The sequence below is a fragment of the Seriola dumerili genome, unplaced genomic scaffold (genome assembly GCF_002260705.1).
Source record: "Seriola dumerili isolate Sdu_G_001 unplaced genomic scaffold, Sdu_1.0 BDQW01000017.1, whole genome shotgun sequence".
Classification (NCBI taxonomy): Eukaryota; Metazoa; Chordata; class Actinopteri; order Carangiformes; family Carangidae; genus Seriola; species Seriola dumerili.
In genome coordinates, this window is record NW_019174272.1 from 7,841,469 (window position 1) to 7,854,182 (window position 12,714).

General features: G+C 41.3%; 3 protein-coding genes across 3 annotated transcripts; 1 reads left to right on the forward strand and 2 right to left on the reverse strand.

The window, feature by feature from the left end:
• Positions 1–711: 711 nt before the first annotated feature.
• LOC111227744 (phospholipase A2-like) lies at positions 712–2,147 on the forward strand. Its single transcript, XM_022753439.1, has 4 exons — positions 712–748; positions 915–1,071; positions 1,185–1,312; positions 1,854–2,147. The coding sequence occupies exons 1-4, from the start codon at positions 712–714 to the stop codon at positions 1,976–1,978; spliced, it is 447 nt and encodes a 148-aa protein (XP_022609160.1). The 3' UTR covers positions 1,979–2,147.
• Positions 2,093–6,433, reverse strand: LOC111227720 (5'-AMP-activated protein kinase subunit beta-1-like). The gene is made up of 8 exons (XM_022753405.1): positions 6,326–6,433; positions 5,679–5,842; positions 3,828–3,997; positions 3,639–3,732; positions 3,397–3,511; positions 3,174–3,307; positions 2,985–3,053; positions 2,093–2,680 (listed from the first exon to the last, which is right to left on the reverse strand). The coding sequence occupies exons 2-8, from the start codon at positions 5,823–5,825 to the stop codon at positions 2,603–2,605; spliced, it is 807 nt and encodes a 268-aa protein (XP_022609126.1). The 5' UTR covers positions 5,826–5,842; positions 6,326–6,433; the 3' UTR covers positions 2,093–2,602.
• Positions 6,434–7,015: 582 nt separating this feature from the next.
• On the reverse strand, positions 7,016–11,749 carry LOC111227376 (transmembrane protein 233-like). Its single transcript, XM_022752827.1, has 3 exons — positions 11,591–11,749; positions 10,422–10,580; positions 7,016–7,153 (listed from the first exon to the last, which is right to left on the reverse strand). The coding sequence occupies exons 1-3, from the start codon at positions 11,747–11,749 to the stop codon at positions 7,016–7,018; spliced, it is 456 nt and encodes a 151-aa protein (XP_022608548.1).
• Between the last annotated feature and the right edge of the window lie 965 nt (positions 11,750–12,714).

Here is a 12,714-nt window from a genome sequence, read left to right on the forward strand (position 1 = left end):
CCACTTCACTACTGATGGTCAGGCATAAAACAGTCACTTGACCAAGACATTTGGCATTTAGGGCACAAGTGGAGACAATAGGAAGACACAAGCTGTTCCCTGGGAGTTGAGCTGAAGAGACAAATTAGTTTCATGTAAATGAAGAGGGAAAATACAAAGGATTTTATACATGAACAAGGCCTGAACTGTCAGTCTCCTTGTTCGTGTTTTCTTCTTTCTACTGCTTCTTCACAGAGATACTCAAGTGAATGTAGCAGTGCTGCGATATAAAAACACTCTGTTTTGAGTAAAAGTCTTACATTATAAGCAAAATGTACAAGTATCAAAAGTAAACTGTCAATGCATTAATGTGGAAGAGGCATTTTGCCGCTACAGTGAGGCAGAGTTTTTTTTCATAACAATTTCATACTTAGTTTGGTCATTTAATCATAACAGAGCGTCACATTTTCTAAACTAACCATATGTTTTAGTGAATAGTAACAACACTTTATCTGCCTTTGAATCTTAGGAGTACCATAGAAGTATCAAGTAGCACAAAATAAAAAGTGCAAGTTCCTAAAATGTCTGCTTAGGTACTGAAAACACTGAAATAAAGTAAAAACAAAATGCACAGGTCACCTAAAGCTCCCACCCCCTCTTATCTGTAGTTGTCTCACACCTCCTGTGATATAAGAGACTGCAACCAAACCTCAGGTTCTTATGACTGTAGCCATGAATCTGTCAGCTCCTCTGCTGCTGTTTCTCTCCGGTAAGACTGAAAAAACAACTGTCAATATGTATCAATCCTTTACAGCGAAGGGTGCATCTCTCTACCAGAGTCCTGTCACAGTTTATCATATTTGTATGTTTTGTATTAGGAGACTCATTTTCTCCTGATTCGTTGTTTATTTTACTGCCTTATGTGTCTCTACCAGCTTGTATGGTCAGTGGCGGTCAGCTGCCCAAGGCCTTATGGCAGTTTGGGATAATGATCCAGTGCGCCCAGCCCGATGTTAGCCCTCTGCGCTACAGCGATTACGGCTGCTGGTGCGGCTTCGGGGGTAGGGGAACCCCTCTGGACGAAGTGGACATGTAGGAAGCTGTCACTCCCCAATTTTACCTCTCAGACATCATCCTTAAAACAAAAGACACTTGGGAAACTTTCTCGATCATTCCTCTCTAAACCGTTCCTCTTGTATTCTCAGGTGCTGTAAAGTTCATGATAAATGCTATGAAAGAAGCAGAAAGACTCCTGGATGCACGGCCATTGCTGACCTTCCCTATGTTCTTGTTTACGACTTTGCCTGCTCAAACCAACAAGTGACCTGCTCAGGTAAGACTGGCATAAACTGATACAGATTCATGCCATTTTCACTGACTTTCTCACTCTTCCTGATGAAATTCAAGGACTTCAATTTGAAATGTCCTGGGATGAAACTGGTCAAAATTATACAATAGGTTTAATTTTCCAATTTAAAACTCTGGATGGGAAGAGCTGATCCTAGAGCATTTTCTGTTTACCCTAGGCAGATGATATAAATATTGATATATTTAGTTGCCACATTTTAATGTTATTAATGTTAATGTTATTTTTTTTTTCTATAACGGTTGAAGGTACAGAGTTGGCAGAACTCAGTGAAAAACAGACGGTAGATGTACTGTAAATAAAATGAAGTAAACAAGGCCGCATTTATGGGCCTGAGTGTAGTGTGTATATATAGTAACTGTATTTAAACAGCTATATATAGGCATTACACAGCCTGGAATTGAGGTCTCCCGCTCCTGTATAGCACCTTCACACCGGCATTTAGAGAACGTGACCAACATATATTTAAAACGTGCCTCACGTTTTCTTATTACCTGTTTCTCTACAGCTGCCAACAATAAGTGCCAGGCTGCAGTGTGTGAGTGTGATCGTGTGGCCGCTCACTGCTTCGCTCAGGCTACATACAACCCTCAAAACAAGAACCTGGATCCCAAAGTCCACTGTGTCAACTGAGTTATACAACCTCCCACAAAAAAATACAAGAGAATGGTGGATTGGTAATATTGTTCTTTAAAAAAATTGTTTAATTTCTCCATGATTTTTAAATAAAACCTGATGTAAAAGAAGTTGATTTTGTACAAAGGCGTGAGTTTAATAGAGAGAATAAAGACAGTGAAACTCATGTTGCCCTCCAGTTGAATTTCACCCTCTTTGTGCCCTCATGTCTGTTTGCTCACACGGGGAGAGCTTCTGCAGCAGAGGTTGACTTTTTTAAAGTTTACTTAACTAAAACTTAACTTTAAGTTTTACATCTTACACAACCAACGTCAACATCGTCTACTGACACATATGGATTAAGAGACCTCATTTGAGCCTTTTTTTTGTTTTACTGATCATAAAGAAAGAAGCTTTAGTTCTAGTTATGCGTCATCATGAAACATCATCTCTGTGTGGCGACTAAAATTTGCACATTTTCAAAACACGAGATTACAACATAGGTAAAAAAAAAAATGTTTTAAATTGATATCAGGAAGACATTTAGTTTCCACTTTAAACAAAACAGTCCAAGTAGCAGCTGTGAACAACAACAGAAAAACTATCATTCCAATACACGAGGCGGGATCGTGGCTGTGTGGATTATATTGGCTTGTACAGAAGAGTGGTCACATACTTCTTTTTGTATCGGTGTGTTGCACTGAGAACCATCACCCCGTCCTAAAACACAACCACAAGAGGAGCATTTACATACAGATGAGGCTTAAAGCTGAAGTTGACACTATACAAGAGGAAATTGATTACCCGGGTGAAACGTTACAATGATTGTGATTATTGGGAATACAAGCATTAACATTGTGCGTATACAGTACGTTGTCCCACAGTTTGATCGAAACCCATTAGGTGTTTAGATGTTTTATCTGACAGATGGAGGGGTTGATCTATAATTTCCCCCCTCGCACTGTGAGGGACAATAATTTAAAAAAAAAAAAAAAAGCAAATATATAATAGGAGGATTTGTTACCTTGATGGAGAGGGCGTACAGGTGATTAAGCATCACATGGTTAGGCTCCGGAAGTAGCGTCGGGTCACACTAATGAAGATCCAGAGAGACAGGATGAATTTCACTAAACTGCATGTTGTGGTGACAGGTTTGTCGAGTGGTGCGTGTCATTAAGACGAGCATGTATTCCAGCATCAAAGCCGTACTTACAGAGACACCTGTGTCCTTGTTGAGCAGCACTTGCAGCAGGTGGGGAGGTAAGATAGGAGGGTGTTTGATCTTGTCTTCTGATTTGGTCACATACGCGTCCTGTTGGTAGGGGCCGGGTGGGGAACTGGACAAGTCTGGAAAGAACGATCACATTAACACTATTTCAATACAGCCTCACATCAAAAAACTGTAGTTGTTAATGAACGAATACAGGTGCCAGTACCTGAGATATCTGCAGAATCCTGCGAGTCAATTCTGAGGGCGTCAAAGACTTCAAAGTCAGTTGTTTTCACCTGGATAATGTTATTGACTGTTCCGGTTTTAGACGTCATCACAGCCTGGGAGAGAGCGTAAACAGAAATTTGATAGCGGCACTTGTGAGCGAAGGTTAGGCATTTTGTAGCGGCAGGAGAAACAAGAGCACATCTCTGATACTTTGCCTCTAAAATGTAGGTTTTAACTCACCCCAGTCGGATCCAGAGTCCACTGACCGTCCACACAGAACTTGTACTGGTGCTCTCCCTCCGGCAGGTCCACTATAGCCACAAAGTTCTTCTGACTGGGTTTGAGAAACAGCCATGTGTCACATTGTCATTTCAAGACACAGTTCAAGGACGCAAGACCTTGATAAGCGTTCTGCATGTGTCAAACTACCTTCTGTTGAGTGGGATCTTGGTGGCCCAGTTGTTAAAGGAGCCGGACACGAAGACTTCTTTGGCGGCCCCTGACCATCTGAACACAGTTGGCCTGGCCTGAGTTGGACTCTTGTTGTCACTCTCCAGGTCCTGCTGCCAGGCCAGAAACTCCTGTATTTCCTGCGGAGCCTGTACAGCGCGATATCAATGCATTGTTGCCATGTTAACAAGAGCGGCTTCAGCCTCTGCACAGCAGCAACACAACACTTCCTGACTGTATGAGCAGCTGGGAGGGAGGTGAAGATCGAGTCCACTGGTTCATGTGTTAGTGTGCTTTTGAAAAATGGACAGTGTGTTTTTTCTTGCGGACTCTCTGACATTCATCCTTCTCATGAGAACAAACATAATACACACACTTTTTGGACATTTTCACGTTTGGTTCTTCTGTCTGGAATTTTTGGTAAGTCAGTTACTTCCAAATCTGTTAGCTACAACTGTCAATTAAACATCAGTGACAGATTAATAGTTTTTACAATTGTACATATGATTTATATACAAAATGTAAACACAGTATGTCTTGTCTTCATTAATAACACACATTTTATAATATATAATATGTGAAAATAAGTTGCATTTAATTTCCTGTCTTTGTATGTTTTCATATTGTATAAAATCATTAAAATATTTTAAGTTTGAGTGAGTACAGTCCACTGTATAGCACAATAAGAGAAATATTTTATGGTCTAATCTTTCAATATTTTAACTTTATTTGCTATGTCTCATCCTGTTGCAACTATTCAGTTTTTACAAGGGTGTTATGAATGGACCAGCGTTTTGCCCATTTTTTATATTACTGCCAACCATTTTCCAAAGCACACCAAAAAGTTTTTTTGATTTATTCACTTCCCTTGCAGCAGTCTTTTAATATGAAAATCACTTCGCAGTGACTTCAAATTTGTAGAAATGCGTTTATCCATCAGCTTTTACATTTAGAAGCCCTTATTTTTTGTTACATTATAGTTGTGCACTGCACAATGGTGGGGCTGTTTTGTAAACACTGAAATGCTTTTTTGGAAACTGCTTAACCTGGGATTTTAAAGTTGGTTGTTGAACAGCATTTTTTCACTGCAGGGAATTCAAACTCTTAAGACTCTTAATTCACCATCAAAGGCCTATAGCTATTGCTTTAAATATGAACATAATAATGAAATGAAAGACACACTTCTAAATGTATCTTCGTAAATAAAGACATGACATTTGGGTCTTACGACTTTTTTCAGATACATTATAAACTGCAGGTATGTGATAAAAGTCCAAAACAGCATTATGTTGTTTTTTTTTTTTAACACATTTTCCTTTATTTGCTTTGAAAGAGTGTGGCATGTTTTCTCTGTCACACCAGTCACATCTTTGGGATGGATCTTACCCAAATGTTATTTTGAGAAAAATGTCTTGGTTCAGGTTTATGGGGAAAATAAAAAGCGATTCAATATTCAGCATCAAGAATTTCAATGGTGGCCATGAGAGCTCAACGCACTGCAACTTAAGAAAACATCTTCATCAATTTAACAAAACATGCTTTGCAAAAAAAAAAAAAACACATGCAAATACACAAACGTGTGCAAATTCAGTCCAAAAACACACTGTAGATTTCTTATCCCCAGCAAATTACTCCAAAAACACAACCAAAATTATGGAATTAATCACATGCAATTCATAATCAATGTACAAACCACACAGAACACTAAGGGTGTTTCACGTTAGTCCAATATAATGGGATAGTCCAAAACAACAGGCTATCTGATTTCATCACATACAGTCTACAGTATGACTGTGTGACAGCATTCCTGGTGTGAACTTCTTATCATACCTTTGAATCGTCTCTCTGGAAAAGATCGGCGTCCTCTGTGCTGTCCATCAGGATGTTGGGACGAGCCTCTTTCCCTCCCTGCTGTCCATCCCTGTACGACCTCTCACCCTGACCCCCGCCGGATCTGTCGCTGCTGCTGTTCCCCATCCTGGAGGCATCAACCACTGCCAGACACACATCAACATCAAGTCAACACCTCTCTGTGTCCTGGGACATGCAGGGCAGAGACCACCACCAGGAGCCTCACAGTGGTCCCTGGACTGACCAAAAAGGCCCTTCTATTATTAAAGCTAAAAGTGGCCTCTTGCAATCTCTACTATGAACAAAGGTGATTGTTCACTGGTTTCTTTTTTTTTCTTTTTTACCCTCCGTGCTGTAACCAGCTGTAGTGGAGAACACAACAACACAAAACACCACCAACCCAAATCTTCTCAGACGCGGGTTGTGTGACTGCAGTCTTATCAAACGATCTACTCGGGTCTAATTTACATGTCTTTGTGAAATCGTGTCCTTCTCGTTGTTGTTCCTGTCTTGGGGCTGAAGTTTTTCTCTTGGACTAAAACAAAAAACATCATGAGGCGAAGCAGCGTCGGAGTCCCACGGATTCATAACAGATGTGCGATCACCTCTGTCCCGTGTTTACCTACCTCTGTTTCTGTCTTTAGGCTCCTGTAGTCAGCCGCGTCTGCGTTTTCGCCATTTAGTGGAAACTTCAGTCTGTGTGAGTGTGTGTTGAAGAAAACACACCTCTTCCGCCTCCTGTCCTCGAGATCAGGGCGAGTTGAAGTTTAACCCGATTGTTGCCAACTGTTTGGTTTTACGTACGTGACTCGTTTTCAACAAGTTTAAATCAATACAATAAGAACAAAACTGTCTGACTTTCACCCGTTAGCTGGCTGAATTTACAACATGAAAACAGGCTGATAAAAACAGGCTGCTAATGGTTACATGGGGGAAGAAAATTAAAAGACACACATGCTCAGAGATCATTCATTCATTTTTGTTTTTGTTTCGTTTTTTCTACTTGGACATAGGCCTGCCATAAATGTATTTAAATCTTTTATTTGGCTACCCATGGTGTGTGTGTGTGTGTGTGTGTGTGTGTGTGTGTGTGTGTGTGTGTGTGTGTGTGTGTGTGTGTGGATGTTTTGTTGGGTTTTGGGTTATTGGTTTTTGTGTAGTTTATATGCTGAAATGGAATTGAGGCAATAAAAATAATATTTAAAAAATAACATTCACATATTTTTTCATTTTATTTATGTTACTTTTTTTCTAACATGATGGCATAGTTTTTGGCTGACTTGCAATTTTTGAGGACACACTGGTTGTGTCCCAATTCAGGGGCCACGGTCTACGAAGATGTGGCCCTTCATGGATCCTTCGTTGCCCAGGAAAAGAAGGACGCATTTCTCGGCCACATTTAAAGGAGCCTTTGAAATGGGACAGTCTAGTCGCATCACTGCGATGCCATCGGTCTTCAAAACCGATTCATGTTAAGGGGTCAAAAGCCAAACACAACAGGGACCTGCTGGCCTGGAAGACATTTTGTCAAAATAATTTTGTGGCCAGAATGTGTTTGGGTTATTTTTAAATGTATCATAAAAACAAATAAGTATTTTAGCTCATATATTTGTGTTTGTTTTATTACCTCTGCCAAGAAAGTTATGTTTTCACCCGTGTCAGTTTGTTTGTCAGTTTTGCAGATCTAAATAATTTACTATGAATTTTTTGTGAATGTTGTTTGACTTTGACCTTAGCGGAGGTCTGTACTCTCTCAGTGAGCTTCTGCTTTTTAAATTTTGTATCCATGTCGTGGGGTGGCCAGTAAAGCAGACGTCCGCAGTCAGAAAAGCTTTTTAAGATTTCTGCAGCTAGGCAAAATAGTGTCCTTGCTCCTTATCACATCTGATTTCTCTGAGATGTTCTCACGGCTATCCAGTTTCATGTTATCCACCTGTCTAAAGCCTGTAACTATACACACTCAAAATGAAAAAACACACAGTCATCAGTATTTCATTTTTCAACCTTTTAGTTACATGTAATCACAACTGAGAACCCCTCCCTCGATCCCTGCCTGTGGCTCTCAACCCCTGGCACTGGTTCTAGTCCCCCACCTCTGGCTACTTGGGCTTTGGAGGGCCTTACAAGCACTTCCTGAACTGTCCTCTCGTTCTCAAACACTGGCACTGGCCTCAGGCTGCCGGCTCTGGCTGTTTGTCATTGGGAGGGCTTCACACCTGTCAGTACCTAAAGTAGTGACAGGCACATTTTGACCAAGTGATGCATTAATGATGAAACCTGAAAAACTGTTTCCACACCACCATCATGTAAAAAACAAAATGTGCTAAGGGTTGAGAACCAGTCTGGATCAGGCACCAGGTGTGAGAACTTGGGTTCAGGGACAAACATCCCGAACTGAACACCAGGTCAGCAACCTCAAAGCCACAGTCCGCATTTCTGCAGAATTTGCATGAGGGAATTACCCAAAGTTCATAGCGCTGTGACATTAAGCGCACACAGACACACACAGACACACACTCACACACACACACACACACACACTTGTACTTCTATCTTTGCGAGGACAATCATTGATGTAATAAATTCCCCAGCAACCAAACCTAACCATCGCAACTGAATGCCTGACCCCAGCCAAGTCTTCACCTGCAAACAGCATTTTGAGGGTGTGTCAGAAAGTGAGGACTAGTCAAATTTTTCCCCCAAATTCAAAATTCACCAAATCTCGATCCATATTCAACCACAAATATGTCTTTTTACATACCTTCTTTGCAGTTTTGTTTGTGACTGCACTGATAAAGATATATGATCAACGATTGGTCATTATATAACAATACCTCATTAGTGATTCCCAGAGCTGTACTACGTTCCCATGGATTCTCTCTGTAAAGTTGGCCCTCGGTGCCAGGCACACACAGGACCCATTCAAATAGCTTATGTCTAGAACAACAAGAAGAGGTACTGTGGTTAAACATCTGACACACAGAGAGCATGTTGGATGGGTCAGTAGTTTCTTCATGTGTTGCCTCCAATGCTCGGCCCTTAGAGAAGGTCAGCAGTGCTCCAGCCCTGCAGAGAAAAGACCCTGCCTCCCCTGCTTCAGTTGTCTATGCGTTTGGAAGATGGGGTCCCCAGGGCCTAAACAAACAAAAAAGACCTCCCACTTCAGCTGGTGTCCACCTGGAAGTTCTTGAGTTGCCTTTTGACCTTCTGACCACAACTCCCAGCAGCCACATCAGCAAAGGAGGCTTTGAACATTGCCTGCTCAGATTTCATGTAGCCAGCCTCCCCAGGTGAGAGCTGATGGTTTGACTCTTTTTGATGTTTCCAGTTCATCCTCGCTGCACTTTGTTTATGGTTTACCACACCCGCCCAGCAGCTTCCTCTGTCACCTCATCCAGCTCACTGGCAGGTCGAGATCAGTGTCAAAGACACTTGGCTGCAGTTGCAACAATATGACTAAAAAGTCAGGCATCAGTCTTTGGCCTAAAGTGTTCAGGGATTTATTTATTCATTTTTTAACCTTGTTTTTATTTTTATTTTACTTTCTTGTACAAATTTGTTTTAATGTCTTTTCATCTGTGCTTTTGTATTTATTTATTCGTAGTATTCTTGTTTTGATGCTTCAAAATGTAAAGTTATTATTATAAGCATGATCATTATCATCATCATTATTATTATCATTGGTATCAGTTAAACTAACAGAACACACACACTCAAACACTCTTTATGCAGATTTATGCAAACCCTCCACCTTGATAAGCTGGTGATAAAACTTTTATTTTCTCTGTAATTAATGTGCTGGATCACTGCACAGCCTAAAGATTATATGCTCTATTTTTAGCCTTGTGACAGTGTCAATATGACAGAGTACACCATCCCTCAGACTCAACAAATTGGAACAGGTGTCAAAGGTGGGTGTGAACTGAGACCAGTCAGTACCACGAAACCCCCCCACTAATATTATTGCACAGTGACAACATTGTTGCTGTGTCATACTATTTATTGCTTCTGTGTCGAAATATGGAAATATGAAATATGAAATAAACATTTTGGTCAGGTCAACTTATGAAATCTAAATTTCAGAACTAGTTTTTGATTTCATCTCATGAAATATGAGAACATTTAATTTTTTTCAAAGCAATAATATCTTACTTTTTAGATTCCATTTACAGTTTTGTTTTGTTTACCAGACCATGTTTTGTGAAAGTAAACATTTTATTTCAGACATTTATGCATACAACATGTAAGCTACAGTGAAGCTGGTCAATGTTTCAAAGAGTCATGATATTCCTCTGCTTGGAATTGGCAAAGTTAGCCAATGTCAGATCACAGTTTGTTCATAATTAAAGGTCAAGGACCAGCTCCATCAGAAGAAGCACTGTAGGATCCTCCTTCGTAAGGACCTTTGTACGATCATTTCTGTCACCGTGCAAATACAAAAACTGTAAAAGTTATATTGCAATATAATGTAGACAGCTGCAGAGACCATAGATGTGCGCGGCTGTGTTTCAAAGTCGGACTCTGCCGGCTCATGCAGAAAACCTCCAGAACTGTTGATGATAGAAGTGAAGCAGAGCTCCTCCTCGTCCCCTGGAGCTGATGTCTCCATGACAGTTTTACCTCCTCTGCACTTCCACCTCCTCTTCATCCTCAGGATGTCACACCACATGCTGTGGAGGGACAGGATACTTGAAATCTTAATATTCTTCTGTTAAATTTTGCATCATTTATGTGGTGTATCCGTACCGTAGTAAAGTGCACAATGGTATACGCAGTGATGATCATGAGACCGATGATGAAAGAAACGATCCCCATGTGGAGAGCCTTCCGACCCAGCCGCTTGGAGCCATCATAGTCCTGCTCGTCATAGCTCTTCTGGGCCTACAGGGTGAGAAAGATTTAAACACAACTGAGGCAGAAATGCTGATGGTGTAAATGCTCATAGTGCACATGTAAGATCCTGTGGACAGGCGTGCACTATGAGGAAGAAACTAGTCCAACCTTCCCAGTCAATAGCACAAGTTATATATGACCCATAGGCACGTGTCTTTCATGGGAATCTATACTAAACATTCAGAAATATATTATTCACTGTCTTGATTTGGACCCACATTTATCTCCCTGCACCTGCCTTTCCTGTTGTCACTAATTCATATTTGCGCTGAAGCCAGAAGTCCTCAGCAGTGAAATACACTGGACTGCTGTGCCTGCATGCCTCATCCTGTTACTCACAGCTACAGCGATGCAACAGCTGCTGTTGGCACATCGTCTCAACACAGCTCCGTCCCTTCAGACGGCTCAAAGACGTGAGTCAAATCTGAATGTGTTGTGCCGATCTACTGCTTCAAACTTTGTGTCATCCCGGCAGGAAATGAATACGAGCCAGAGAGGTGCAGGAAGAGCCACATCCACAGGCTGGGCTGCTTCAGTTTTAAACACTGATGAGAAATGATGAACTGTGTGGTAAGCAGTTACGGACATGGTTTGGCACTTGGACAGAGCATAAACTGGAAGTATATTTCATCTTAGCACTGATCAGCTGAGGCATGTGTTAATTATGTAGCTGGGCGGTTCGGAGAAGTGAAGGAGCTATTTCTGTGTCTGAACTGGCTCATGGTGGTTCATATATAAACTATACGGAACACGTCTGCTGATGAAAAAGACACAAATTACTAACTAAATATGTTATATCCAGGCACATCATCCCACACAGTCTTTGGGGGGTTTTCCCAGCAGCGGCACTCTCCTCTCTAATTTAGATATCCATATGTCATGCCACATGTTGACCGGTCTCAATGCACCGCCAGCATATAACTAAACCTCACACAGACATCACTTGTATCCTATAACTACTCATAAATAGTAACCAGGTATGTCCAGGCAAAACTCACCAGCACTGAGAAAACCAGCGCCACAATATTGATGGGCCACGCAGGGCAGAAACAGGTGAACATGGTGAGACAGAGGTAGTTCCTCAGAGGGGGGATCTCTTGAGCCTCCCCGTTCTTCACGAGGTCAGAGCTTCCTTGCAGTGAGGGCTTGGTGTTCATGACCGGCTGCGGCGTCCCCCCCTGAGACAGTGAAAGCAGAGAGGCGAAGCAGAAGCGCAGGGAGACACTGGGAGAGGGGGAGCGGGAGGCAGGGGAGGGGAGGAGAGGGGAAGCGGGAGGCAGGGCAGGGGAGGCAGCAGAGCAGTGATGATGGAAGAGAGAAATAAGCCAGCAGAGAGACATGAGAGGGACGCAGAGGCAGGCTGGTGACGAGTCTGAAGACTCAGGGCAGCAGACGTACTGAGTGAATGCTGCTGCTGTCTGGAAACAATATCAGGAAATGGAGGGAAGTGTTGTTGAATGAGGTTTCTTCATGTTGGTGTTACTTGTATTCTTGTTTCTTGATCTGAACTCCAGATAATCCCACACAGCACCATCTCATGCCAATGAGGAATAATGCCCAAAATCCTAAACCCTCATAACAAATAGCTTAACAACAAAAATAACAACAAAAATGAACAGAAAATAGCTTCATAAATATGAAAAGTATTCTTACTTAATTTGGATTCCTGTTCATCTCTCAGAAAAACAAAACATGGGTCACTATGTGCAAAAAAAGGTCAAACAGGACACAAAAGTGGAATGTTTTAAAATAATTTATTAGGAATTTTTAAAAAGTTGTTTTTTTTTTTTTTTCAAAGGAATAAACATGACAGGAAAAAAGAAAAATCAGAAAATGTTACAGTGTTGACAAGATTGTTATTTTTCAGTGAAAACAGCATCAAAGTATGAACTACCATGGTAGCCCGCAGCAGTGTGAGCGAGTGTATCAAAATGTAAAACCTGGTATCCTGTAGATCGAGAGTGCTTTGTTCTTAAGCTAACATTCGAAGGAAAACACATTTATCGTGATCGGCCAGTGCAACATACTAGTAGCTCTGAACATAATTGTTTTGGTCTAAAAAATAGTTTGTCACATTGCTACAATCTGTGACCTCCGGTGGATTCGCAGTGATGGATTGGGG

What these genes read in the sequence shown, in the direction of transcription:
- LOC111227744 (XM_022753439.1), top strand. Translation starts at nt 712, where the DNA reads ATGAATCTGTCAGCTCCTCTGCTGCTGTTTCTCTCCG. An exon ending in TCTGCTGCTGTTTCTCTCCG is followed by an intron (nt 749 to 914) that starts GTAAGACTGAAA and finishes TGTCTCTACCAG; the next exon opens with CTTGTATGGTCAGTGGCGGT. An exon ending in CCTCTGGACGAAGTGGACAT is followed by an intron (nt 1,072 to 1,184) that starts GTAGGAAGCTGT and finishes TTGTATTCTCAG; the next exon opens with GTGCTGTAAAGTTCATGATA.
- LOC111227720 (XM_022753405.1), bottom strand. Translation starts at nt 5,825, where the DNA reads ATGGGGAACAGCAGCAGCGACAGATCCGGCGGGGGTCAGGGTGAGAGG. An exon ending in AAGATCCCACTCAACAGAAG is followed by an intron (nt 3,733 to 3,827) that starts GTAGTTTGACAC and finishes TCTCAAACCCAG; the next exon opens with TCAGAAGAACTTTGTGGCTA. An exon ending in ACAAGGACACAGGTGTCTCT is followed by an intron (nt 3,054 to 3,173) that starts GTAAGTACGGCT and finishes GATCTTCATTAG; the next exon opens with TGTGACCCGACGCTACTTCC.
- LOC111227376 (XM_022752827.1), bottom strand. Translation starts at nt 11,749, where the DNA reads ATGAACACCAAGCCCTCACTGCAAGGAAGCTCTGACCTCGTGAAGAAC. An exon ending in CGCTGGTTTTCTCAGTGCTG is followed by an intron (nt 10,581 to 11,590) that starts GTGAGTTTTGCC and finishes CTCACCCTGTAG; the next exon opens with GCCCAGAAGAGCTATGACGA. An exon ending in GGATACACCACATAAATGAT is followed by an intron (nt 7,154 to 10,421) that starts GCAAAATTTAAC and finishes TCGGTTTTGAAG; the next exon opens with ACCGATGGCATCGCAGTGAT.